Source organism: Euprymna scolopes, chromosome 17 (assembly GCF_053919585.1).
Source record: "Euprymna scolopes isolate OS-2025 chromosome 17, ASM5391958v1, whole genome shotgun sequence".
Classification (NCBI taxonomy): domain Eukaryota; kingdom Metazoa; phylum Mollusca; class Cephalopoda; order Sepiida; family Sepiolidae; genus Euprymna; species Euprymna scolopes.
In genome coordinates this window covers 11,292,611-11,319,649 of record NC_136498.1, presented here as the reverse complement: position 1 = coordinate 11,319,649, position 27,039 = coordinate 11,292,611, and the positions used below count along the sequence as shown (strand labels likewise).

The following is a 27,039-nucleotide window of genomic DNA, read 5'->3' as shown; positions in this document are numbered from 1 at the left end:
GGGTCCAAGAGGGAATAACAACGACTAAAAATTCGAAATCGGATTTATAAAAACATCTTATCTGATAAGTTTTGCATCGAGATGTTTGTTCACATTACATTTACATTAATTCATATTGATATACTCGACGAAACAAAGCCCAGTGGAAGGAATGACGTACGTTAAGGAGCACGAGGAGCACCTGACGTATTTATGATTTATAATTTTCAAAGTTCCATAGTCTGATTTTAAAATTAATTGAAAATAAATTAGTTAAGGTGTATCTCTGATAAAATAATCAGGGTAAGAATAATTATTACAAGGACAAAACTCAGATTGTTTCTACGATTCAAAAGACAATGTTGGATAAAAAAGATGCCGTTTAATATCAATGACAACAGTGATACAGGAGAGTACTTCGAATAGAAGTCGGATTTAGAAGAAACTTTGATAATTATACTCGGCTTGTTGTAACGCATAATGTTCGGCCACAAAAAATCGGCAACACAGACTTCACATTTCGTATATAGCCGATCCAGCGGCAATAAAATAGCATCGATTTTAACATATTGATTTTCGCTGTGATACCGTTGAATAAACTTATATGTCGTTTTCAAAACGATTCTCTCGTGGATATTCCAAATAACCAAACCCAATTTAGCTGACAAAACGCCTGTCCACACATCGTCCGGCATGAACGCTGGAGTATTTAGAGACATCTCGTAGAGTTTACGAGTTATTTTCTTTGACATTATATACCCGTTACCGTTGCAGAATGCTGGGTAACGTTTCCCCGGGTAATGTTTCCAAGCTACTCCGTGTTTATGCTTAAGGTTCCTGTTGGGAATATTAGCCTCTCGTTCCATCCAACATCCGTAAAAATATTCATGTTGTTTGGTTTCTATTATTTGGTTTAAATATTCTACCGTCTTGAAGATATCGATGAACATCTCATCATTACTCACGATTACAAATGAGGCATTGGGGCAATAGGTTACTGCCCATTTCCAGGCCATGACGGTCTTGAGATGAAGGGTTTGGTATGTATCTGAAAATGACTCTTGAATAATATCCTGGTAAAAGTTATGTTCAGTTTGGATAATTTCATTGTATGTTGGTGTGTTGTTGCCAAATAAAAAGGCTAATTTAACGATTCTGCCTTTTACGTCTTTCAGAGAACCCCATGTTTTTCGGATGATTTGGCGTCGGTCCGAATGGGCAGGAATACTACGCACCAGAACCAGTAAGGAAACGTCATCTGTGTTGCAAAGAGCTGGAGAATTCAGCACTATAGAATAGTTATGGAGGTTACAGTTGGCTTCTGATTCCAGAAATATGTTGGGAACATTCTTTTTGATACTCTTCCACATAATACCTGAAAATTATAGAGAAGAGAAATACAAATTAAATGTGAACGATTCTGTCAGAATTATCCATAGAGTAAGACAAAAATATATTTACTTATAACGTATTTCTGTTTAACATTTACATAGGCTTATCATGAGCTACCACTATGAATAGTCAATAATCTATATAAAAACAGCATATGTGTGTCTCTGTGTGCAAATATTTAACCAATAACCTCTTAAACTACCGTGCATACAGTTATGAAATTAACAAAAAATAGTATCATACACCAAGGATTACTTATAACGAATAAAATATTTTTGGATAAATAAGCATACAGAAATATATCGGCAAATTAAAATGCAAAATACTCATTTCAATTTGCCGACATATTTCGATTACTTTTGCGCATGCACAAATTCATTCATAGCTTGGAGTGATCGAATTTTAAATCATTTTTATCTATCTGTCGATAGCTCAAATATTATGTAGCCCGACTGGAGCGCTAAATGTTTTTGTTTCGATTCGAGCTGATGCCACCTAAGTCATTTAAAAAGAACATTTTTGCAACCGCTACTACATATAAGGTACAATAAAATATATAATAGAGAATTGGTTCTGTAATGATAAAAATGAAATCGGCATGGATTTAAATTTGTTCAAGACTATTTTACAACCGGACAAGGCAAGCGCCCCGCCCCCGTTAATGTATATAGAAGTGAAACTTGATCTCTCAAATTCAGCCAAGTAATGCATTTGATTCCAGGTGTCTTAGACATATTCTAACGATCAAATACAGGGTGGAACGATAAAATTGTCTCCTTAGAAAAGACGACATAATTCCATTTCCGTTTGAGGAAAACCTGTGTTCTTTTGATGCAGACCATCTACTAATTGGCCAGTTGTTTACAAATCCCAAAAACGATAAGAGCTTTCCATCATGTGTGGATGTGACTGTTCAGCAAGTGAGATCGGAGATGCGCCGCTGCGGTAGAGATGCTCTCTACCGATCCAAGTTATGATAATCATTGGCAGCACCCTCAAAATGATTGCCACGAATAACAAGGATGTATCTAGGGTGATGAAAACAAAGTTTCCGGCCACGCTTATTGTTTTGGTGTGGTTTCAAGTGAGGGCTACATTATGCCACGTCACATCTTCGAAGTCGGCTCGAAAGTCAGCATCAAATTGTAACTGGATGTGCTGAAGAGTGTGGTGATCCCATGGTGCAATCAGGTGGCCGCTGGAAGACCTTGGGTGTAGAAACAGGACTCAGCGCTGGGCCACAAGTCCAAAGAGACCTAGGCGTGGCTTCAGCAGGAGTGCTACGACTTTGTAACCTTCGCTCACTGCCCCCCCCCCCCGACTTGAACCAGCTGGACTACTTCGTTTGATCATACGTCGAGAAGATCACCAAAGTCAGTCTGATAGCCGTCGTCCGCCAAATATTTATCGAGCTCCCTCCGGCGCTTGTGGAAAAGGCATGCTTCCAGCTCCGGCCCCGTATCAAGGTGGTGATTGAGGCTGAAGGCGGCTATATTGAACAGATGTCAGCTCTACTACATAATCAAGTAACCTAGGTTGATTGTTTCAATAAAAATTTTAAAATACAGCCGTAGTGTTGTTTTATTTATGGCGAATTTTTTATCGTTCCACCCTGGTGAGCGATCGAATTACTAATCAAAACTTTAGAGACTAACGTAGTATTATTAACAATTTGCTACCAACACCTCCTGGTTGCATTAAGGTTGGCCCAAGAGAGAACTGCAACCAAATGTTCCAATTGACCTCTGATGGAAAAAGGAGAGGAAGACTAAATATGTAACGAGCACGCATGAGAAAGTAGAAAAATATCAGCAGGAGCTGTAAGATAGCTGGCTTGCAAGGATATTAGCAGTTGTAGCCGAAAAAGACACATATGCAAATTAGGATGTGTGCTCGAGCTGGCGTGACAAGAAAAAGAAAAAGGGACTCCAGATGGTCGACAACAGAAAAAAGTACGGTTGAAAAAAAGTCAAAGACGAGAAATGGCTGTCTACGGCCGGCGTGTGGTGGAGCAGAAAGAAAAACGCGAGTTAGGGGACATATACATGTGGGCCCCGCAGAAGCAGTGAGAGACCCTTTAAGCTGATGTCGAGACGGAGAGAAAGAAAAACGGTAATAAACGACTTGGTTTTCAAAAGAAATGCTGAGTCGGATTTAATTTTGTTTGTTTCATTTGGACGGTACCAGACGGTGTGGGGTCCGAGAGAGATTTGAACTTTAACGAATACAGTTTGAGAATAACGGCCACGTTACAAAAATAAACAATAAGTATTTTATTAAAACGGGAAGAAACTTGAGAGACGCTGTGGGTCTACTTTCAGATCGAAAATGATAGTATACCTTGACTTCCTAAGGTTAAGTTGTCACGAATGGATGATTATACAGTTCAAATTAAAGTACCAATTAAAAGAACAGTTATATTGTATTTACTTTAGATTTGCGTCTCTTTTTCTTGCCAAACTTGAATGCAATGGGACGGATAGCATGACGTGAACTGTAGTCTAAAAACTCCAATACACTGTAAGAGTCGTACGAGTCTCGAAGCAATTGAAATACTTTGTTCCCCCCTCTTTCCCTCTCTCTTTCACTCTTCGTCTTAGCCAGGGATGTAATGATCATATAATGATTGTATCGGTGTAGTTATGTAGATGATGTAGATGTAAATCCATTGAAGCTCCCGTGCTTATTAAAATGTGCCGAATAGCAAGCAGAGCGTAATGTTTATTTATTTATGCAAATATTATCTACATATGTGCATATATGATTCTGTTGTGATTTCTTTAGAAAAATTATACAAAACCTTTCTGTTATTTAGAAAGAAATCGAAGCAAAATAATAGGAAAAGAAGAGGTAATAGAAAAGAGAAAGACTGATGAGAAGAGAGTGTAAATTAAAAGAGAAGGTAGAGAAGAGCTACTCCCCTTGTAAATGTATAATATATACAAATATATAAATAATATATACAAATATATGAATGATATATACAAATATATAAATAATATATACAAATATATAAATGATATATACAAATATATAAAAAATATATACAAATATCCTTGTAAAAATATAATATATACAAATATATAAAAAATATATACAAATATATAAAAATATATACAAATATCCTTGTAAAAATATAATATATACAAATATATAAAAAATATATACAAATATATAAATAATAGATACAAATATATAAATAATATATACAAATATATTAAAAATATATACAAATATCCTTGTAAAAATATAATATATACAAATATATAAAAAATATATACAAATATATGAATGATATATACAAATATATAAATAATATATACAAATATCCTTGTAAAAATATAATATATACAAATATATAAAAAATATATACAAATATATAAATAATATATACAAATATATAAAAAATATATACAAATATATAAATAATATATACAAATATATAAATAATATATACAAATATATAAATATATTGTGTTCTGCCCGAGACATACTCATAAATGCCACCAAAATCAGTAAAAATCGTCGCTCAGATTACATTCGCGCCACATTATCCGTTGAGAAGGAACTGATCTTGAGACCTTCCATCAAGACCAGCCCCATCCTACACCATATTCTAAAATTCATTATGTTGACCATCTTATTATTTATTCCTTTAATTCAGTTGACATTTATAATTCTTCAACTTAATTAAAGGAATAAATAATAAGATGGTCAACATCATTAATTTTGGAATATAGTTTTTTGTCATTAATTCACCATATAACTTTGTAATTACATTCAGCTTCTTAAATAAGGATTGATATATATTATAAGAAAATATTTTTCTACAGATATATATATATATATATATATATATATATATATATTATGGCAGTGTAGCTTACTTTCTTAAAAGTACATCCACTGAAACAAGATCTGTCTACCAAAAATTGATCAATGAGTTAAGAGAGCAGGTATATTTAATTTATTTATACAAACATTGATGGCTACATATGTGCATACATGTTTCTGTAATGACCCGCTATTGGGGAGATAACGTCTTCAGTCCAAGAATTTTCCTCGAAAACTCAAACTCAAGATACAAAGACATTTTCTTATATCACTTAAAAAATAGAATCTTGTCTTAGAATAGGGGTGGAGTTGGTCTGAGGGAGGATAGGCAGATGTATGCGGGTGTATATGTCTATGCATGTATATACTATATTGTTACATTTTATATTTCATATTTTTACATTTTTATATTTCTATATTTCTGTGTGTATGTGTATGCATGGAGAAATATACTAAATGTGTGCATCTACGCGTGTGTATTTGCGTGTAAGTATACTTTCGAAATATGCGTGAGTTAAAATCGGAAATATAGTTTTGTCCATACTGGATGGCAGTTTTGGAATTGTTGATTACCTTAAAAGTTGAGCGTTGATTATGGCGACAAATTGGCGGACTTCTCAAGTGTTTTATAATGCTACACTTGAGCGTAGATACTTAATTTTAAGGTTATAAAAAGAATAAAATAAATAAAAATTGTCCCTACGAAAGTTAAGATAAGAAAAAGTAAAAGCCTGAGATAAATGTATTGATCAGAGACTTTGCGTATCCTCCCCCAGACCAACTCCACCCCTATTCTAAGACAAGATTCTGATTTTGTAAGTGATATAAGAACATGTTTTTGTATCTTGAGTTTGAGTTTTCAAGGGAAATCCTTGGCCTGAAGACGTGAACTCCCCAATAACAGGTGATTACAGAAACATGTATGCACATATGTAGCCATCAATGTTTGTATAAATAAATTATATATATACATAAATTATATATATACATAAATTATATATATATATATATATATATATATATATATATATAAATAAAGAGAATGGAAGAGGAATTTATGGGAAAATAATTCATTAAGGCGCCAAAAACTCAGCATCAACAATCACTCAATGTACGATCTTTTCTGAGACGATGCAATATTTCTATTTGAATAATTTCTCATCATCAGCATCGGTATTAGACGTAAAATAGAAACCTAAAATATTTGCTTAACACGAAATTTGGTATGATAAACTATACAACAAAAATGCTAACAGGTCATGCAGAAGTAATAAATGGAATAATTTCATTTACTGGTCTAGAACAATAGCCTATATACTGGAAAAGTATTAGTTATTAAATTTGTGGCAATTTATTTTTTATTCTGTTCTACAAATTTCCATGGATGACTATTCTTTTCTGTCATGTCTTTATTTATAAGTGTAATAAGTAAAATGATGTAGAAGTTATCTATTGTCATGTAGATAAATGTTCTCTCTCATTCTGTCCGTGTTCGCAACCCTTCAGCTGCATTCCTTCATTTTCCAAACACAGCTGATAAGATTCAACAATGTATTCGACAACATTGCTAAACACTTCATTTGGAATTGCAAGACATTGTATTCGAATTTCATTTTTCAAATCCTTGATTGACGCTAGCCTTGCAGCAGAAACCTTATCTTTGAGATATTCCTTTAGGAAATAGCACTTAATTATATATATTTTCTTTAAATTTTAGTGGTACAGTTGCCATTATGAAGGGTTCGTTGCATCTGAAAAAAAAATACATAATTGGGTGGATTTAAAAACTCCAATACAAATTGTCTTTCAAAGAGTAAGTACATCTTTTGTGGATAAAGTACTAAATGAAAAATACGTAGGAAATCGTAAAAGTTTTAACTGATATATATATATATGTATATATATATATTTATATATATGTGTGTGTGTGTGTGTGTGTGTGTGTGTGTGGTTTTGTTGTTGACTTTTTAAAAGATATTAAGCTTAACGTCTCCGCCTCGGGGAACTGGTGTTTTACTTAGAACGTCGCCCATTTTTTATTTGGACGTATTTTATTTGTTTATTATTTTAAAAAACAGTGATCTACGGACACGCGTGTTTCGGAGCCCTACCCCTCTTCAACATAGCTTGACTGTTGTAAGGATTCGACCTTTAGACCTTATGTATTTCAGTCCAGCGCCTTAATCCATTATGCTATGATGCCATAGATGGTTTACTGCTCTGTTTTTATCGTTCATCTGTTGACGTGGTTTTGTTGTTGATTTTTTAAACGACATTAAGGTTAACGTTTCCGCCTCGGAGAACCGGTTTTTTACCATTAGCGTATAAAGCGATGCTCTTTGTGTGAACACATCGAGCTTAGGTATTTCGGACGATATCAAAAACATCGTTAATTCACGACTCGCACAGCAGCCGCCGATTAGCGCAATGGTTAGGAGCCTGGACTGTCGTACAGGCGGTCGGGTTTCAATCCTGGCTTGAAGTAGCTGTCTGTCACGCCGCACTGATGAGCTGCGAAACAGTACTGTATGTGGATGACTATATATATATAATGTTATTTTGCAAAAACATGGCATGCGTTGTTTTTTATAACCACACCTATGTTGTCGTCCATTTGCAAAGATGTTTTACCCCACCCACCATAATGATTCTATTATTTATTCAAATGTAGTTGCAGCGCGCACTATGTTGGACGGACATCACAAGAATTGGATTTTCGTTTGAAACAACACGTACCATCTAAGATTCGTTATGCAAATTTTTCACTGTCGGGTGTTCTGAGTAATACGTATGGTTCTTCGATTTGCGAGCACCTTATAAATACCCATAGGTGTGCCACGATCTTCAGTGCTGACATGTTTACGATCTTGAGTAAGTCGCACTCACCCTTTCATTTAAAAACTCTATAAACTATTTTTCTTAAGTCCTTGAGACTTTCTCTTTACAAGCAAAAAGAAAATCTTTTAGGACTTAATTAATTTCTCTGTAATTTTTTCCCCGCTTATTTTTCGTCCTTTTTTCTTCCCCGCCATATTCATTACTATATATATATATATATATATATATATATATATATATATATATATATATATATATATATATATGTGTGTGTGTGTGTGTGTGTGTGTGTGTGTGTGTAGCAAGAAATAAGTTAAAAACATAATTGCGTTAAAACGTCTTACCGTTAGTTAACAGGATGCTGAGATTCAAGATGATCAGAATATTCCGCATCGTGGTATGAAATAAATCATCAATTATAACGAACTTCTTGATCTGAAATGAAGACGTACATACGCAATATATATATATATATATATATATATATATATATATATATATATATATATATATATATAAATAATACACATACACATATATATATATATATATATATATATATATATATATATACTAGTGATGGGATGATTCAAAATTTATTTGCTACGAGTAGGTTGGTGCAAAATCAATATCGTTTTCTCACATATGTTATCTTAGATATGATTTCTGAATTAATTCATTGATATATATATATATATATATATATATATATATATATATATATATAGCCATGTTATATATCATTTTGTAGTGCGTTTTTTACTCTATCGAATCCTGTTATCCGTTACCGTTCTCAATCTCTTCATTCATTTTTTGCAGGCTTTTCGATAGTATGGATAAAATTCAAATCCACACGATTTTTTTGTTGTTTCAGTTTAAACTAGGCCGTAAAGCTACTGAGACAGCTCGTGATATCAATGATGCGTTTGGCCCAGGAATCACTAACGAAAGTGTGGCACAACTGTGGTTCAAGAAATTTTGCAATGATGACGAGAGCCTCGCAGATGAAGACGTTCACAGCCGACTGATAACGAACATTTAAAAGACTTAATTGATACCGATCCTCGCAAAACCACACGAGAAGGTGCTATTGAACTCGAGGTCGACCACTCAACAGTCGTTAGCCATTTAAAGTAAATAGGAATTTAATAAAAGTTGGATAAATGGGTGCCGCATGAATTGAATGACAATAAAAAAAAAACATTGTCGTTTTGAGGTGTCTTTTACACTCCTGCGCAACAAAAACGACTCATTTTTCGAGCGGATTGTGACGTGTAATGAGAAGTCATCCTCTACGACAATCTGGGACGTTCGGCACAGTGGTTGGATGCCGGAGAAGCTCCACAACACTTCCCGAAGCTTAAATTGCACCAAAAAAGGTCATAGTGACTGGTGGTCTGCGGCCGGTCTCATGCAACACAGTGTCTTGAATCCGGGCGAAACGATTACGACAGAGAAGTACTGCCAACAAATTGACGAAATGCGCCAGAAGCTGCAACTTATGTGCCCAAGATTGGTCGATATGAAGGGACAATTTCTCCTCCATGCTCAACTGACCTTGTAGAAGGTGAACAAATAAGATTATGAGACTTTGCCTCATCCGCCATATTCACCGGATTTCTCGCCCACTGATTATCACTTTTTCAAGCATGTTTACAGTTTCCTGTGCTAAAATGCTTTAAAAGCCGAGATGATGCCGAATCGGTCTTCACTCACTTCATCGCTTCCAGAACTCTAGATTTCTATGTTAATAGGATAAATAAACGTGTTTCACGTTGGCAAAAATGTGCCGATTCTAATGGTTCTTATTTCAATTAATAAAGTTTATTATGAATATTTTGAAGTTGAACGTAAAAAACAACATTATTTTTGCATCAACTTAATATTTATATGTATATATATATACATATCTTTTTCTTTTTTGTTTCTGTTTTCTGAAATTAAATTTTGGTTTATTATGAATATTTTGATGTTGGACGTAAAAAACAACATTATTTTTGCATCAACTTAATATTTATATGTGTATATATATATATATATATACATATCTTTTTCTGTTTTGTTTCTGTTTTCTGAAATGAAACTTTGCTCATAACTAGCTTACTATATTCAAAACATCACATCAAAACACTAGGGTATATGGCCTTTTTTCTCCGTTCTATAGCATATGCTCTAGATGGCCTCCATTTAGCTTTTTTTTTGGGGGGGGGGTCACCCTGTATATATCTATATGTATGTATGTGTATATATGTATGTATATCTATGTATGTATGTATGTATGTATGTATGTATGCGAATATATGTATGCATATCTATATATGTACGTATGTGTGTGTAAGTAAAACAAATGGAGCATTTGTGGGAGGGGTGGTCGTGTTTGTTAGATATCAGAACCGACGGCACATGTCCTAGTGACCAGATGGATAGACCAACTGACTATCAACACGATCGTTGTTGGTTCGATCCCGGGCATGGGATGAGTGCTGGTCCAACCACACTGAAAAGCTATGACATAGAGAAATAGTCTGTCTGTGAATAACTATAAAAAGCCCCCTCCTTTTGGAGCAGAGCACTGTCGTAAATAATGTTGCTATATACCGCATAATCACGTTGACACGCCGGTTCCGGTCAGATCATCAAAGTTAAGCAGCGTTGAACTGGTCATTACTAAAATGGATGACACGTTTGGGAATTCCAGGCGCTATATGTAGGAGGACATCGACACCTCCCTGCAAGAGTTGTACAAATCTAACGTCATCTCCCCTAACGGTGATATACATGCAACTATGGATCGATTTACGGGTCAAAGTTCAACGATTTGACTTTTGAGAACTCTACCAAACTCGTCCGAAAATTTGGGGTCTAAACACTTGAAATTTTACATATAGGTTCATTGGACATGGCTCTAACTTTATAACTTAATTTGAGCCAAAACCAATAAATTTTAAGGGGTCATAATAGGGGTCAAATTAAAAAAAAATTGTTATTTTCTTTTTGCTCAACATACACCTCCAAACACCCGGGCAACGCGGGCTTAAATGCTAGTATATCTATAAAAGTGAAAGTCTCTGTCTGTCTGTCTGTCTGTGTATCACTGTATCTGTGTGTCTGTGTGTGTACATTTCCCTACACGATAAATCTGTCAATTTTTAGTCTACAGACTCAGGGTACTGAGATTTGGGAAAATCTATGTGATCGGTGTTCGCCCAGAGATTTGGCTGTTCAGGGGGTCAAAGTTCAACGATTTTGGGTTTAAACACTTGAAATTTTAGATATAGGTTCCTTGGGCATGGATCAAACTTAACTGTATTTGAGCCCAAAGCAAAAAATGTTAAGGGTCATAATAGGGGTCAATGTTTAAAAAATTGACCGCTTTTGTTTTGCTCAACATACACCCCCAAACATGCGGGCAACGCCGGGATGAAATGCTAGTCTATATATCTATAAAAGTGAACGTGTGTGTGTGTGTACATTTCCCTACGCAATAAGTCTGTCAATTTTTAGACAAAGTTTAAAAAATTTACCGCTTTTTTTTTTTTTTTTTTTTTGCTCAACATACACATCCAAACACCCGGGCAACGCCGGGCTGAAATGCTAGTAAATTAATAAACATTAAAAATAAATCGCAAAAAAAAATCAGTAACTAAAACTTATAGTAATTGACAATAATCATAAATTTGACTAAAAATCACAAGATTCGATCGTTAAACAATCCATTAACAAATGTCTCTTTTTCATTATAATTTTAAATGAGTGACTTTAGAATTAAAATAAACCGACATAAGCACATATTTAAAGGCAATTACTCACCATGCAATTAGATTTAAAAAAAATGATTCCAAATATCAACGACCTATTTTAGATTTGAAAAATATCCTTATCAAAGAAGGTTTGCGCGCCGAGAGGTCTCGTTACGGTTTTAAAAAAGACAATATGGAAACACATTCTTATAAATGTACTTATTTTATAAACTATTTTGTAAATAAATTCCTTGTTTTTGTTTAAATCTTATCATATCGAAAAATTCTAAATAAAAACAACTTTTCATACCTATAGTTAAATTCTCCCTATAAAAATCCTATTCAATTATTTAACAAATTAAAAATCATTACCCAAGAGTTTAATTATATTAGATAGATATTATATCATAACAAATATAATTGAAAATATATCTAATATTAATATATAAACAAAAGAATTTAATTCCACTTCAAATGTTTATTTTTATTTTATTTTTTGTTTTAGGTTCACAAACTATATTTACTTCGATAAGCTGGTCTCCCCCCCCCCCTATTTATGCTGATGAGGAGACCATATCCTAAAATATTTTACTTATTTCCCGATGGTTTTATTTGTAAATATCAAATGAATAAAAGGATATTGTTTCCAAAACGATCATACATATAAATTTGTTTTTTTTTGTTTCCTCCTATGAAAACTTAATTGATAATTTCATGGACGACAAGATTGAGAGAACTCATTGTGACGGTAATCATCTGGAAAGATGCAGCAATCATATATATATATATATATATATATATATATATATATATATATATATATATATATAATTTTTTTCTATTGTTTAAACATAAAACATTAAAGAAAAAAATTTCCAAAAGAAAACCAAAATACACTTCTAAAGTATATTTCTCCTAAGCTCTAATTGTTTAACAAACATTAGATAAAAGTGGTACATAAGTGGTGGGGCAGAGAAAACCCTATTGAGATGTATTTCAGCCAACCCTTTTCAATATTTACATTGGCAACGCGGGAGAAAACGTCGTTTAAAAACGTGGTCAAAAGACCATAAATTATTAGCGAGGTTAAAGAAAAAAGTGTATGGGGAATATGAGGAAAAAAAACACAACAAAACAAAAAAACTAAATCCTCAATAATTAATAATGTCACTACGTTCAGTGTTATTCAAATGTTTTTCAAAATTATGTACCAATAAAAATCACACACACACACACACACACACACACACACACACACACACATATATACATATATATACATATATATATATCCCACATTTTTGGCAATTTAATAAGTTCTAAATCTCAGCGACTACTGATCAGAATTTAACAAACGAAGGCTCGTTGGAAAGCTAATAACCTGAATTATGCAGTGGGCTATGTGATATTTGCCCTTAAGGTTGCACATTAAGGGGGTCATTGATCATTTAGAGGCTATTTTTATCACTTTTTTTACAACCATAAAATGTTTCAGTTTTTCACATGAATTACAAAATATCTGATATTTCCCAAAAACTGATTGAGGGAAGACTAAATCTTGCTGTTATGGCTTCAAATTATCTGAAATAACAATAGGGGGAGACTATTTCTCATATGTTATATCCCCGTTTAGTTTTTATAGAGATTATTTGATACTAGAGATATTCATTATCGTACCCTTTTTCCAAAAGAGGGGAGATCTAATATGAGAAATATTTGAAATTAAGTCTCCCCTTGCTGTTATCTCAAATCATAGCAGCAATTACTCGTAGCCATATTCATATCTTTGGTTTTAGGGGACGAAACTACATAAAAATTTGTAGAGATTTTGAAGATTATAATACTAATCTATTGTTAAAATTTTATCACAAATGGTTAAAAGGAACCTATATTTTCAAACCAATAAAATATGCCTAAATTTTCCTACACTTCTATATAGTGTCCTGCAAATCAGCTTTCGTCTTGATACTTCAGTTCTCTCCCTGTGGATCTTATTAAGATATTAAGCATGATTTGTTGTCATTTCATACTAAGCAATACAATGATATTGTTTACATAAATACTATACAGAATAAATTATAGTATCTCTCTCTATATGTGTTATGCATGCACGTTCTTTTCTTTTTTTTTTTTACTCGCCTTCACCCCAAACAAGGCATGTTGCCACTTGGACTTAAGGGGCTACTAATTCGGACCATGCTTATAAAAGACTAAGATGTTGGTTTGTTAAGTGTTGAGACATTATGTTGAACAAAGATGGCGGCGTATTTCAGATCAGATCCTGAGTGTAATTGGCAGTAACCAAGATGGCGGCCAAGAATCAAATGCAGTCCGTGACGTAGATAACGGCGAACTGAATGGATCCAAAATTCGACAATTTTTATAGTAACTTTGGAAGGTTTTCATTGGTTGGTAAGCAGCCGGTGGCTATAAAAACGATTGGCGAATTCATTGGTCTGATATCACCCTACTACTCATCTGGCTTCAGCTGCAGAGAGACAGGGTAGAGTACTCGTCAAGGATTCGTTACTTGACACTCAGCCCGACAGGTAAGGGCCGGGGTCCGACCCAGTACCTGTCGCCTGGGTAACACATAGGAGGTCCACTCTCCCAGGCCTTGCCACCGGGATTTCCGGTGGAGTAAGTTTATCGCTTACTACCTGAGGCGCCACGACCGGGGAATGCCGACAGCGTTACTCAGGCAATTTTTGCAATTGCAGGAGTGCCCCTCCTTTAGGGGAGCCTGCTTGGATCCCCACTTTCCGACCTTGTGCCACACTTTGCTGTGGTGGGCAGCAAATAAATATCTACCCCCCCACTATCGTGTTTGGCAAGGTATTATTATTATTATTATTATTATTATTATTATTATTATTATTATTATTGCGCTTCTTATTCTTCTTCTACGTGTTATTCCTGTCGTCATTTTTGTTGTTGTTGTTGTTGTTGTTGTTGTTGCTACCCACTTTTTTTTTGCTGTGTTTTTTCTGACTGTTAAATTTTTATAACAGTTTTTGCCGGACTTTTTAACCGTTTTATAACGGTCTGGCTATGGCCACTTATGCGAGCCAGGCGCCTATTGTGGTTGACACTATGGAGGCAGAAGACGCTACACCTTCTGCGACAAGCAACACCTGGAGTAAACCACCAAAAGTAGAAGTAAATGTCAAAGAGTTTGTAGAGAAAGCGAAACAATGCTTGGATTACGTCACAGAAACAGGACTAATCATAAAGCTGCCCAAACTGGAAGAAATACAAAAAAGAGATGCTTGACCTTGTTCGTCGTGGACCGGAATACCAAAAAAGTCATAAGAGCCACAGCAGATATCATCATAAATTTATTGGCTTCAACTGGCGTCAGACTCCCACGCGTTATAAAATATAAGCGGTACAACACATGGAGTGCCTTGTTTAACTCTACGGATGAATGCTTAACGATATCACAAAAGGAAATTATTACACAGAACTATATATTAAAAACTGAATATATGGGTAAACGGAGAGCGACTGTCTCTGTTTTCCACGTTCCACATTACGTAGAAGGGGACCATATAGGCGCGGTTTTACTAAAATCTGGTGAAATAGTATCCATTCAAGTAGACGAATTTCACGACATTTGGTCGTTTGTTATCCTATTAGACAAAGAAAACTTCCATTCTTCTTCGAAGTAGGGGAAGAAAAAATATATATGATTGTAGCAGGCAGGAGGCCAACCTGCTGGAATTATAGTGAAATTGGTCACCTTACATCAGAGTGCCCCCTGAAGAAACCCCCTCTGAACCCCAAAACAAGAATAAGCCAGCACTTAGGAATTCAACTATCAGTAAAAGACACCAACCCCCACGAAACGACTAATAACGACAGCCCGGATGAAATTCTCAAAGGAGAACCCTGGCAAATCGCTGCTGGTAAGAAAACTCCCGGCCGTCTGAGTCTTGATCAAATGAGAGAAGAGACAATGCTGAAAAACGATCCCGGCAAAGCCAAGTATATCGAGGTTGTTCAACTAAAGAAAAAACTCGATGCCCAAAGACCAACAACAGCAAAATCTCCCTCACCCCCCTTGTAAATCGAACCCCCTTCCCTCAAAACAAAGTCCTAAACTCTCTACTAATCCTATCACACAGTCTCCCACAAAATAAAAGATTCGCTCTCCAGTCATATTGGGGAGGGGCTCCCTTTGACGAAGGAGCAGCTCCGCACAATCTGGCCTTGGGCGCCTGGGTTTAGATGCCTCACTAACGACGAGACATCCTTGACCTGGCTGGTAATTCGGGATGCCCTCCGGGTCGGTAAGAGGCTTCACTCAGCTGGTTTGGCGACTTTACCTATTTGCAAACGGTTTGGCGATGAGGCCGAGATTTATGTCACACCTTCGTTTATTGTTGCATAATGATGAACACATCGTCATTAACTTTGGTTCCTATCAATGTATGGGCTCCGGCAACGGATAGGCTTAGAAAAGAATTGTGTTTGACCTTGCTAGCAGTGATGAGAGGTGTTATCTGGAACACACGAATGAGAGTGGTCTACGGATCTATCTGAGGACTTCGCTCCCCTCGACATTATAAGAACCTACCGTTACATTTGAAGGGTCGTATCAAGACCGAGAGAGTTAGACTCTCGTCGTCAGACTTTATTGAAATGTGGGTGTCAGTTGCGCGTGGGTATTGGGTGAGAGAAACAAGTCTTGACTGGTTCTTGGATGTTCCTTAGGAAAAGAATTTTCGGTAGCAGAAACGAACGTCAGCTCTGACTCGTTTCTAGTCCAGAGTAGGTCACGGTTTAGGCAAGAGTAGGGCCATTTTTTAGACTCCTGTGTTCATAACTTAGCTAGTGTGTAATAGCGATCACTAGGTCACCTTTTAAGTTTGTCCCTTTTTTTGTTGTTTTTTTAGCTACATCCCCTCCCCAATTAGGTGACAGATGGCTCGATTCACCAGAGATGCGGGTTCCCTTTCGAAGTTTTCGTAAGAGGTGTTGTAAATAAAGCGTTCGGACCCGCATCACCTTTTCGACTGGCGAATCAGCGCATCTGCAACAGTTTAGCAACAGGGGGGTCTTTTGTTACTAACACTGTAAATATTTCATCTTTATTTTGCATAATAAAATTTTTATATCCTAAAGCCCCCCCCTCTTTTTCTTATGGGTTGTAATTAGGTTATCATGGTATGATGTTTTTATGATTACTGACGAAGGATTTATACGCTGATGGATGTATAGTATGAATGTGGTATTGTGGTGAAAGTAGAGCGAAAGTAGGAACTAGTTAGGTTAGATTAGTTAGCATTAGACAGCAAAGACCGCCTCTCCCCCTTCCCCCATGTTCGGCCTTGTGACAAATTTTTCTTTTAAATTGTATTATTACTTTTTAAATAAAAATAAATATTTACCCCCCCCTCCCTCCCCACTACTCGTTCGTTTTGGCCGGTATACGTTCATTATTGCGCTTCATTGCTTATTGTTGTTGTTATCCTTATTGTTAAATTTGTTATTTCTTTCTTTCCTCTCCCCCTGTCCCTATTTATTAGCATCGGATTTTACCTTCCTTTTTACACACGTTTTACCGCCGGCCATGGCATTTGCCGGCTGTGCGCCGACGGTTTCTACAAAAAAAAAGACTGACACAGAGAATGAAGTCTGGAAGAAGCCCCCTACCGTCAAGATAGATCTGGAGACTATTTTGGCAGAAGCAAAAAAATGCGTCGAGCACGTCACCGAAAACGGCATCACTTTAGAGCGACCAAGCTTGCAAGAATACGCTAAAAGGACAATATCACTTTTCGTGATCGATCGCAAATCAAAAAAACTTATTCGTTCCACCAAAGATACAGTAACCAAATTAATAGCGACCACCGGCATGAGAGCCGAAAACATCACCAAGGCACGTGGATAAAATACCTGGCCAACTCTGTTTAAAACAGAAGAGTGTTACGTACTAATGTTATTATTAGACGAAGGTACCACTTGTGTGCGTATGTTACGCGAGTTCTTATTAGTAAAGATACGAGTCTTAAGTGAGAGATTAGAGTCTTAATCATGTTGTTGGAAGAGATGCTAGTTATTGTATATATTCATTGTGAGTGTTCATATTGTTGAGAGATTCATATTGTAAGAGATGGGATTATTAACAAGAGAGTGAGTGAGAGTTTATAAATGAGCTTTGAGAAGTGATTTGCTATCTAGATAGACAAGACCGATAATTGAGAGGTTTGCATTTATGCCGATGGATTGACAGGTTGGCATTTATGCTTTGACAGTTCGTATGAACGGAAGTGTTTGTATAACATAAATAGACACATTTACTTTCTAACACATATATTTTTTAGATGATGAATTTCAAATAGTTTGTACACATAAATAGACAATACCTTTTTCATGTAATGATGGACACAGGAGACGGCAGTTATAAAAACACATTGAACATTTATTCTTCCCTGACCGGTTGGGGGCTTTGCGTCCAAGAATTCAAAGCTTCACATATTAAGTTTCAAAGTGACCGTCTCGCTTCCTAGACGTTCAAATTCCAAACTCCAGACTATCGTCTGTTGTTCTCAAACTCCCTCTGAGTTTCTCACTAACTAACTAACTAACTCTCACTTCCTATATTGAGAAATCCATGCATGTCCGGCCACGTGACCACAATTCACGTGCCATCAACATGCGCGACCTGCACGTCTCCGAACATTCTGATTCCCAATAACCTATTTTTCCTTTGATGTTTTCACAAAGGAATTCAACCTACATATCTAATTCATTTAACCCATATTTTATTATCCACATTCTTTCTAACAACTGAATAGTTTATTTATTATTTATTTCATCAGAATGCACAATTTACTGGACATTCCATTTAAACCTATTGTTCTTTAAAACTTATATCCAGGGTTCGATTTCTGCTTTCTCTCATTTTATTTTCATTTTAAGTAGATCTCTCTATTTTTATACTTACATGAAAAGGGGACAACCCTTATCATGTAACAAGAGGAGTGTGTTAAATTGTCTAAAATGAGATCACTATGAATGACTACATACTAAGAATCGAGTACCTTGTGTGAAGTCCCAGGGGAGTACTTGGCCACTTATCTCAGCCAATTTGGAGACATAACAGGGATCAATGTGGATCATTATAATGGCGTCTGATCGTTTGATCTTTTACTAAATAAGGAGGTATTCCTAAAAATACCGTACTACATGGAAGCAGAAACAGAAAAGTTACCTATTGTAGTGGCAGGCAGGCGTCCGGCATGTTGGATATGCGAGGAAGTGGGTCATTAAACTTATACATGCCCCGAGAAATAACCAACACCCAGAAATCCCCAAAATCGGGTATTGGGCCATTTAGAGCCGGAATTACAGTTTGGAATGAGAATACCAGATGCAGAAGAGAAATCTAACACAACCAACATGGACACCTATCCAAAAATATCTCCTGACGATTTCGAAACCGTTTGCAACACCGAAGCAGCTTCTCATGAAAAAAAAAGACGAATGGAAGCTCGTTCTTCCGAAGAAATCGTCACCCAAATCCTATGCACGTTCCTTTACGAAGGAGGAAAAACTTGAGATACGAACAATCAAAGACCCTGGTGGTAATAAATTTAAAGAATTTCTTAAATTTAAAGACAACCTTGACGAAAAACGCGAATCCAAAAAATCCACCCCTTCTCCGAGTCTCTGTTCCTTGAAAAACCCAACCCCACTCCAAAAGAAAAACGCTCCCCCAAAAATGTTCCAGTTTCAGTAAACACTGCACTCCCTACCAGAGAAAAATTGACATCCCTAGGCGGCCCTCAAAAGAAAAAAGCCCGAGACCCTCCCCCTTTTGCACCCCTGCGAACACACCTCAGAACACCCCCTCTTCTCCCATGAAAACAGATATGTCCCCTCCCACCCCGTCTGATGAAAAGAGGCAGAGAAGTCCTTCCATTGAAACCGAATCCCGTAAAAAGAACCCCCTTTTTTTCTGGCAAAGCTGTTTGCCAAATCTCAGATGAAAGAGAAACGATCACGAAGACCCATAAATCTAAAGACTATAACAATCTTTTAGCTTTTAAAACTGTACAAAAAAAGAGATCTCAAACCCCGAAAACTTCCCCAAAGCGAACAGAATCTTAACGGTGGTTAGACCCAGAGGGGAAGCCAACGGGGTTTAGGTGATGACGGAGGAGGTGAATATTACCTTTAACTTGTTTTCTCCAGTAGCATTTTTTAATGACAGAGAAATCGCTGAAATGAAAAAAATCATGTGTTGGACATGCAACCATCACTAAAGGGAAAGTTAATTTAATTGCCCTATAGGGCAATTAAATTAACTTTCCCTTTGGACATCGGCGGTCTGTCCCCTGACGGGTCAATCACCAATGAGATGACCACTGGATCTTGACACCGTCTATGTTTGGTCATAATTCTCAATCCTAAGTAAACCAAGATGGCCTTAAGATTAGCTAGCTTGAATGTCGTCGGCTCAATCTTAGTTCTAGAGCAGCGAAAGCGACATTATAAGATAGATTAGAAAGGGCGGGGAGGAGGGGGATAGTGCTAGTTATACTAGAGTTAAGGCCGAACTGGACTCCTTGGATAACAGGGAGGACCAGGGATTACTAGTTAGGGTTTGATTAAAAAGAGCGCCAAACGAAGCAGCAAATATGGCCGCGTCACTGCTTGCGGAGGAGTTTCAACGTTCTGTTGATCGACACATCGCCAGTGTCACATGGCCGAACGGACGTACCGTAACATCTAACGACCGAATATTGGAGGGTTTTCGGACTCATTTTCAGGAACTTTTTACCAAGGAGCCCGGTCTGACTATTGAACAGTTTGACACCTATTTAGCCGACTTTTCTCGCCTTGAGGTGACGAAGCGGCAAGGTAGTATAAAAGAGGAAAAAGTCCTTGAGGCCTTGAACCAGGTCAAGCTAGACAGGACTCCTGGGATTGATGGTCTGCCCTACGAGGTTTATTTGCTGGCCGTACTTTTTAACTCCTGGTTTAGGAACGGGTGCATACCTCAGTACTTTACCAGATGGATCATTAAATTGCTGCACAAAGATAAAAATGGAAGGGATGGGATAGGTAATTTCCAGCCCTTAACGATGTTAAACACAGAGTTAAAGATTTTGGCCAGGATCTTAGGAAATCATCTGCAGATTGTCTTACACCGTCTAATAAGTCCCAAACAGACTTGTTCTGTTAAGGGCCGGACGATTCAAGATAATTTGCACACGATACGCTTGATCGTAGAAAAAGTCGAAACAGAAGCCACACTGATCAATTTAGATCAGTCCAAAGCATTCAACAGAGTAGACCATCGATACCTAGAGGCTGTTATTCGCCCGACTGGGTTTTGTCCTCAGTTTCGCTCTCGGATTCGCCTCTTGTATGCTAACCCTGGTGCTATTGTGCAAGTGAATGGGGTGAGGTCGAAGACCTTAATGCTAACAAGATCTATTCGTCAAGGTTGTCCGTTATCACCAATGTTATATGTGCTGGCGCTTGAGCCATATTTGCGCCAGCTTTGGGTAAATCCGGTCCTTCGCGGGATTACTTTGCCTGGCGGCTTTACCCCGGTAAAGTATACCGCCTATGCCGACGATGTGACTTTTTTTTTTTTACACAGTGATCACCACTTATCAAGGCCCGGAAGCCACTCAGGGATAAGGGTTACTGCAAGTACATTACGTTAGTGTGTAGATTTGATGAAGTGTTTACTTAAGGGGGCGGTTCATTAGGAATTTGTTAAGTCGTAGTCCGGAGGGAAGCAGGCAGACGGAACAGAGTTCCACAGGCGTGCAGTTCTAAGAAAGAAGCTTTGTTCAAGGAATCCGCGCTTTGATTTAGGCACAGATATAGAGTGGGGGGGAATTTTTCACAATGGATTCAGCTAGACGGGTGTTTTTCATGAAAGATTGGCGAGGGGGGACAAGAGATTGGAGCTCAGACGAGCACCTGCCATGAAAATAACGATAAAACAATGATAGGCTCGCAACGTCTCTTCTGTGGGAGAGAGGTTGCAGGGTAGAGAAAAGGGCATCCCCCACTAAGCCACGAAGTCGATTTTGTATTCTGTCAAGACATGATAGGCTGTTTTTGGCCGCTCCTGCCCAGATATGGGAACATTATTCCATCTTTGGACGTACTTAGCATTTATATAGATAGAGAATTGCATCAGTAGTGAGATATCTTCTGGAGCGGTAGAAGGATCCCACCATCTTTCCAGCGAGCTTGGCAACAGACTTGATGTACGTGTTCCATTTCAGATCAGGAGTAAAGGTCAAACCCAGAAGCTTGTCAAAACACGGGGCCTCACCCAGACGAGAGCCACCCATCACAATTGATGCCAGATGGGGATCAGAGCGTTGATGATGTAAGGATAGGAGTTTGGTTTTGGATGCATTAAAGGTAACCAGCCACATCTTCCCCGACTGAACCACGCGCTCGAGATCAGAGGAGAAAGAATCCAAGAGAATTTTGTAATTTACAGCCTTTGATGTGTTGCCGTAGATGGTCGTGTCATCAGCATAGATGTCAACGAATGATTTAAGTATGTGTTTAGGGAGGTCATTGATGTAGATCAGGAAGAGAGTTGGGCCTAGGATTGACCCCTGAGGGACTCCAGCATTTATATTGCAGGCCTTCGATTTTTGTCCATCTACCACTACTCTTATGAACCTATCGGAGAGAAATGATTTAATGATTGAGAAAACATTTCCAGCTATACCGTAGCTGGAAATCTTGTGAAGTAGACCCTTATGCCATACCTTGTTGAAGGCCTTTGATATGTCAAGAGCAATTGCCCTAGAAAGGAAGCCTTTGTCAAGAGATTCACTAATCCTGTGGGATATAACCGTCAGCACATCTGCGGTAGATCTTGCAGAGCGGAAACCATATTGTGTGTCGCTGAGAAGGTTATTCCTACTGAGGTGGTTGACTATTTCTCTATTTAATATGGATTCCAGCAACTTACTCATGACACACAGGAGACTTATTGGTCTGTACTGAGAGGGAGATGACTTATCACCCGAATTCGTAAATACAGGGTAAACTGATGAGGTCTTCCAGGGGGTTGGAAAGCACTTCTCCTTAAGGCAGCGCTTAAATAGTTTCGTAAGTATGGGAGCAAGTTCTGGTTGAAGCTTTTTTAACACTATAATTGGGATGCCATCAGGGCCAGTTGCTTTACTGGAATCTAGGTTTTTTATTAGCTTGGCGACCTCATGCACGGATATTTGTATGTTACCCAGCTTGTTCTGTGTTATAGGAGGAAATATGGGGAGTTGATGGCCTTCGTCGCGTAGGGTAGAATTAACTGCAAAGTTCTTCGCAAATAGTTTGGCCTTGTCTGACGCTGACGAGATGACCTCTGGTCCATTGATAATGGTTGGGATAGAACGCACACTTCTGTTCAGGATCCTATTTGTTATTTGCCAAAACTGGTGGGATCCAAGCCGCTGATCAGCTACCTTGGATTTAACAGACTGGGCATATAGCCCTCTTGCATTTTTTATTACTCTTTTACAGTGGTTGCTGGCAGACCTTAAAGCAGCTTTCGTCTCAGTGCATCTATTACGTTGGTAGCTATGGAAAAAGTAATTTCTGTGTACGATAGCAGCAGCTCATTCTGGGGAGAACCATGGCTGGCTGTTAGGTTTTTGTTGGAATTTTTTAAATGGTATGAATTGGTCTATGCCTACAATTAACCATTCCGTCAGATCTGATACTATAGAGGACACTTCCTTTTTAAACATGGAGTGCAGAGGTAAATCAGATATGAATGTACGGAAGCTATCCCAGTCAGCCATAGAGTATCGGTATACAGTACAGTGGAGGGGTACGTCTGGGGGCTTCTTACATTTCGTTTTTATCTTAACTTATACGACGGAGTGGTCGGAGGATCCTAGAGGAGTATGAACGGAACATGAACATAGCTCAGGGGAAGTTGAGAGAAAAAGGTCCAGGAGGCTTGCATATTGACCGGGTGTATCGGGCACACGGGTGGGTTCGCGAACAATCTGAGTGAGGTCATAAGCAATGGCAAAATCATGACAAAACCTCCACTCATCGTCTCTTATTTGAATGGGTCAGCTATTCCACGTTATGGACGTTGAAGTCACCACAGATGTGTATGTTAGCCGAGGGATGTGAAGACAGTATCAGGTCTATTTTCTCAGATATGCTCTTAAAGATAGTAACTCCGCTGTTGTGGAGCCTATAGAGGGTAATGCAGTGGTGTTAGCAAGTGCAACCCTGAAGCACATATAGGGTAAATTAGGATCTTCCCTTGAGATAACCCTGCCACACGGGAAGCCATCCTAAACGTAGGCACATATTCCATGCCCATGGCGATCTTGGGTGTCAGATTTAGCTGCTAAATTGGAGTATCCGTTAATTATAAACTCATCTAGGGAAATGGTCGGCTCTATTCCAGTTTCACTTAGAAATAATATGTCCGGTTTCGTCTCCTGTAATTGGGTTTCAACCTCTGGAAGGTTGGAACGTAGACCCCTGATGTTGGAGAAGGAGACCTGGTATTAGGGGTCTACGTTGGAAGATGGGGTTCTAGGTTTAATCGAGTTTTTTTTGCTTGTAACGAGCAGTGCCGAGATTAGAGTTGTCGACATAGAAACAAGTCGGTATGCTAAGGTCACAGGGGCCATAATCATCTACGTTAAGTCTATTGGCTTACGTATTGGTGCCTGGGGGGTATGCCCCTTCAGGGACACTTTGGCTTGATTGATTGGTCCTGCAAGCTACTCGGCATCAGCTGGAGAAAAATTGGTGGAAATATTGGAAGTTAGTCAAGGTCACAGTTCATCCGTGGGCCTTGAAAAACCTGTCATTGAAAGGTCGGGCGGAGGTATGCACTTCTCATATCTACCCCCTAATCCTATACCGTCTATCAGTACTCTCTCTCCCGGAGGCCTCACTAGTTGATCTGGTGCGTGCTCTTTTTACGTTCTTATAGCACGGAAAGCAAGCGGTGGTTAGCCGGGAAGTCTGTTACCTGCATCCGGCCTAAGGGGGTCTGGGTATGTCTAGTGTAGAAATACGTAGACACACTCTTAGGCTGATATACCTGGACCAAATATGTACACCTAGTGAGGAAAACGGTGTCTTCTGGATGGAAAATACTAAGAAAGCCTTTCAGGCTTTGTAGAATGTGGATTTGGCTGAGGGGGAGGCACACAAGTTGCCCCGAAACGAGTGGGCTTTCAATCGCAAGTGTTGGCAGGCGAGTGAAAGAATGCATCTCTGAAACCCAGATGTTGTCTCGCAAGGCACTATGTGGGGCTTTAGTGAGGGGATCCGTTTGAGACGAAAAGATTGAGGAGTTCGGTTTTACAAAGGAGGAGCGCCGCTTGATATGGCCTTGAGAGCCTGGGCCGAGCTGCTTCGATAATTACGAGGCATCATTCACCTGGCTGGTAATTTGGAATGCCCTCTAGATCGGCAAAAGACTCTACGCAGCGGGTTTTACTGAGTCACATAATTGTGTCCGATGCAGAGATTGGGAGGAAGACCTTGATCATGCTTTCTTCCACTGTGCTATCGTTCGACCGTTGTGTGAGTTAATTGAAGGCTCCACGGTTCGCATGCTAAACGAGCAGTTTTTGTGCTGGATTCCGTTTCCCCGTGCTGCAACTGGGCACCGACCATGAAAAAAGAAGAACGCTATGTTTTTCTGTGTTTGCTAGCAGTTACGAGAGGCATGATTTGGACGAAACGACATAAGGAGGTTTACGGAGATGAGTGTAACGCTTCCCTCGAGGAGGTGGTTAGGACTCTTATTTCTCTGGACTCTTGGCACGTGTCGTCTAGACTCCTCTGAGGCTGTTACATAAAATCTGGCATGCAAAAAGCGAATATCGAAGCGGCAGGCAGGAAGAAAGACAACGATTGTAGTCTATCTACAAAATCGTAATTCTCATAAAATTATGTACAAAATGTTTTTACAATTCTCATTCAGATTTTGTAAGTTCTTTTCAAAGTCTCAACTCTCTTCACAGACAGCGACCGACGGATGGATGAGGTGGGGAGGGGTCACGGCTCTGCTCTACTCTGATCTGAAACTCTCTCCGACTCAACTCTGAAAACTCTGGCTATTTTTCGCACGACAGTCGTATCTATAGTAAGGTAAGTGGATGGGGGTGGAAATTCTCTCCCGGCCAATAAGATTTCGCCACGAAATCTCCACGAATTCGAAATTCCCAGGTCCCTGGGTGGGCACCGTTCCTACACCTAAAATTCTCTCACCATTTTCAAGGACAGATGTCAATTCTGACATCCGACCCTGGGTTCATTTAAGGCCAGGCAAGGTTTTAACTGAAATTTCCTTTTGTCAACATCTAGCCGTAAAAATATATCTCTCTGGTTTTCAAACAATATCTATTTTGACATGAAATAAAATATGTATATTTATATTCTCTATCTTAAATCCTTGGGTTATCTGGCGTCACCCGGGAATACAAAGCTACATCAGCGTAGTTCTAACGCTCTTCAATGGGGGATTACGTTACATGAGACTTTCATTGCTACCTAGCTTGTTCTCATTTTCAAATATCGACTAAAATATGAATTAAGCTGGAGAAGGTGAAACTCACTCCAGAAAATTTCAACGACAGGTGGGTGAAAGTTAACTGGAGCTAATCTTGAGTTCCTTTTTTGAATTTTCTTAGGTTTTTAGAATATTAGGAAGCCTGAACAAACATAGACATCCATTGAACCACCTAGGATAGGCTAGTTAGGCTTTTTTGTTTGATTTTTAACTTAGCTAGAGTATGCATGTTGTCATCGTCCCAATCCCTTTTCAGTTTGTCCCTTTTATTTATTTGCTTTTTTTGCCCTTTTGGTTCCATAATCCCCACTCCCGGTTCCATTAGGTGACGAGTAGGTTGTTTTGTCAGTAATGTAGCCCCATTTTCTGGTGTTTATTTAATAAAGTCAGTTTTCGGGGGACCTACATCTTTTCGACTGACAAAACTTTCTACCTGCCACATTTATTAGTGAGGCCGTTCTTTTTACTAACCAACATTTTTTCATTGTATTTTTCATTCGTTTTTGTAAGTAAGATTTTTTATCCCCCCCACACCATGTATATATTTGTATTTCCGGGTTTTAGTTAGGATGTCCACAGAGTGATTCTGGTATTTTGGTGAAAGAGTCTAGTTAAGTTAACGTTATGTTAGTTAAGTCAATATTACTCCCCCCATATTTGGTCTTGTGCCACATTTTTATTGTAACTTTTTATTTAAAAAAT

General features: G+C 38.0%; 1 protein-coding gene across 2 annotated transcripts in view; it reads right to left on the bottom strand.

The window, feature by feature from the left end:
• Positions 1-25: 25 nt before the first annotated feature.
• Positions 26-27,039, bottom strand: part of LOC145296660 (beta-1,3-galactosyltransferase 1-like) — a 165,543-nt gene continuing 138,529 nt past the window's right edge. For both annotated transcript variants that reach the window (XM_080142599.1, XM_080142598.1), the window contains exons 2-3: positions 8,388-8,478; positions 26-1,354 (exon numbers count right to left, since the gene is read on the bottom strand). In XM_080142599.1, coding sequence (XP_079998725.1) covers positions 249-1,354; positions 8,388-8,436 — 1,155 coding nt within the window. In that variant the 5' untranslated portion in view covers positions 8,437-8,478 and the 3' untranslated portion in view covers positions 26-248. The remainder of the gene's footprint in view (positions 1,355-8,387; positions 8,479-27,039) is intronic.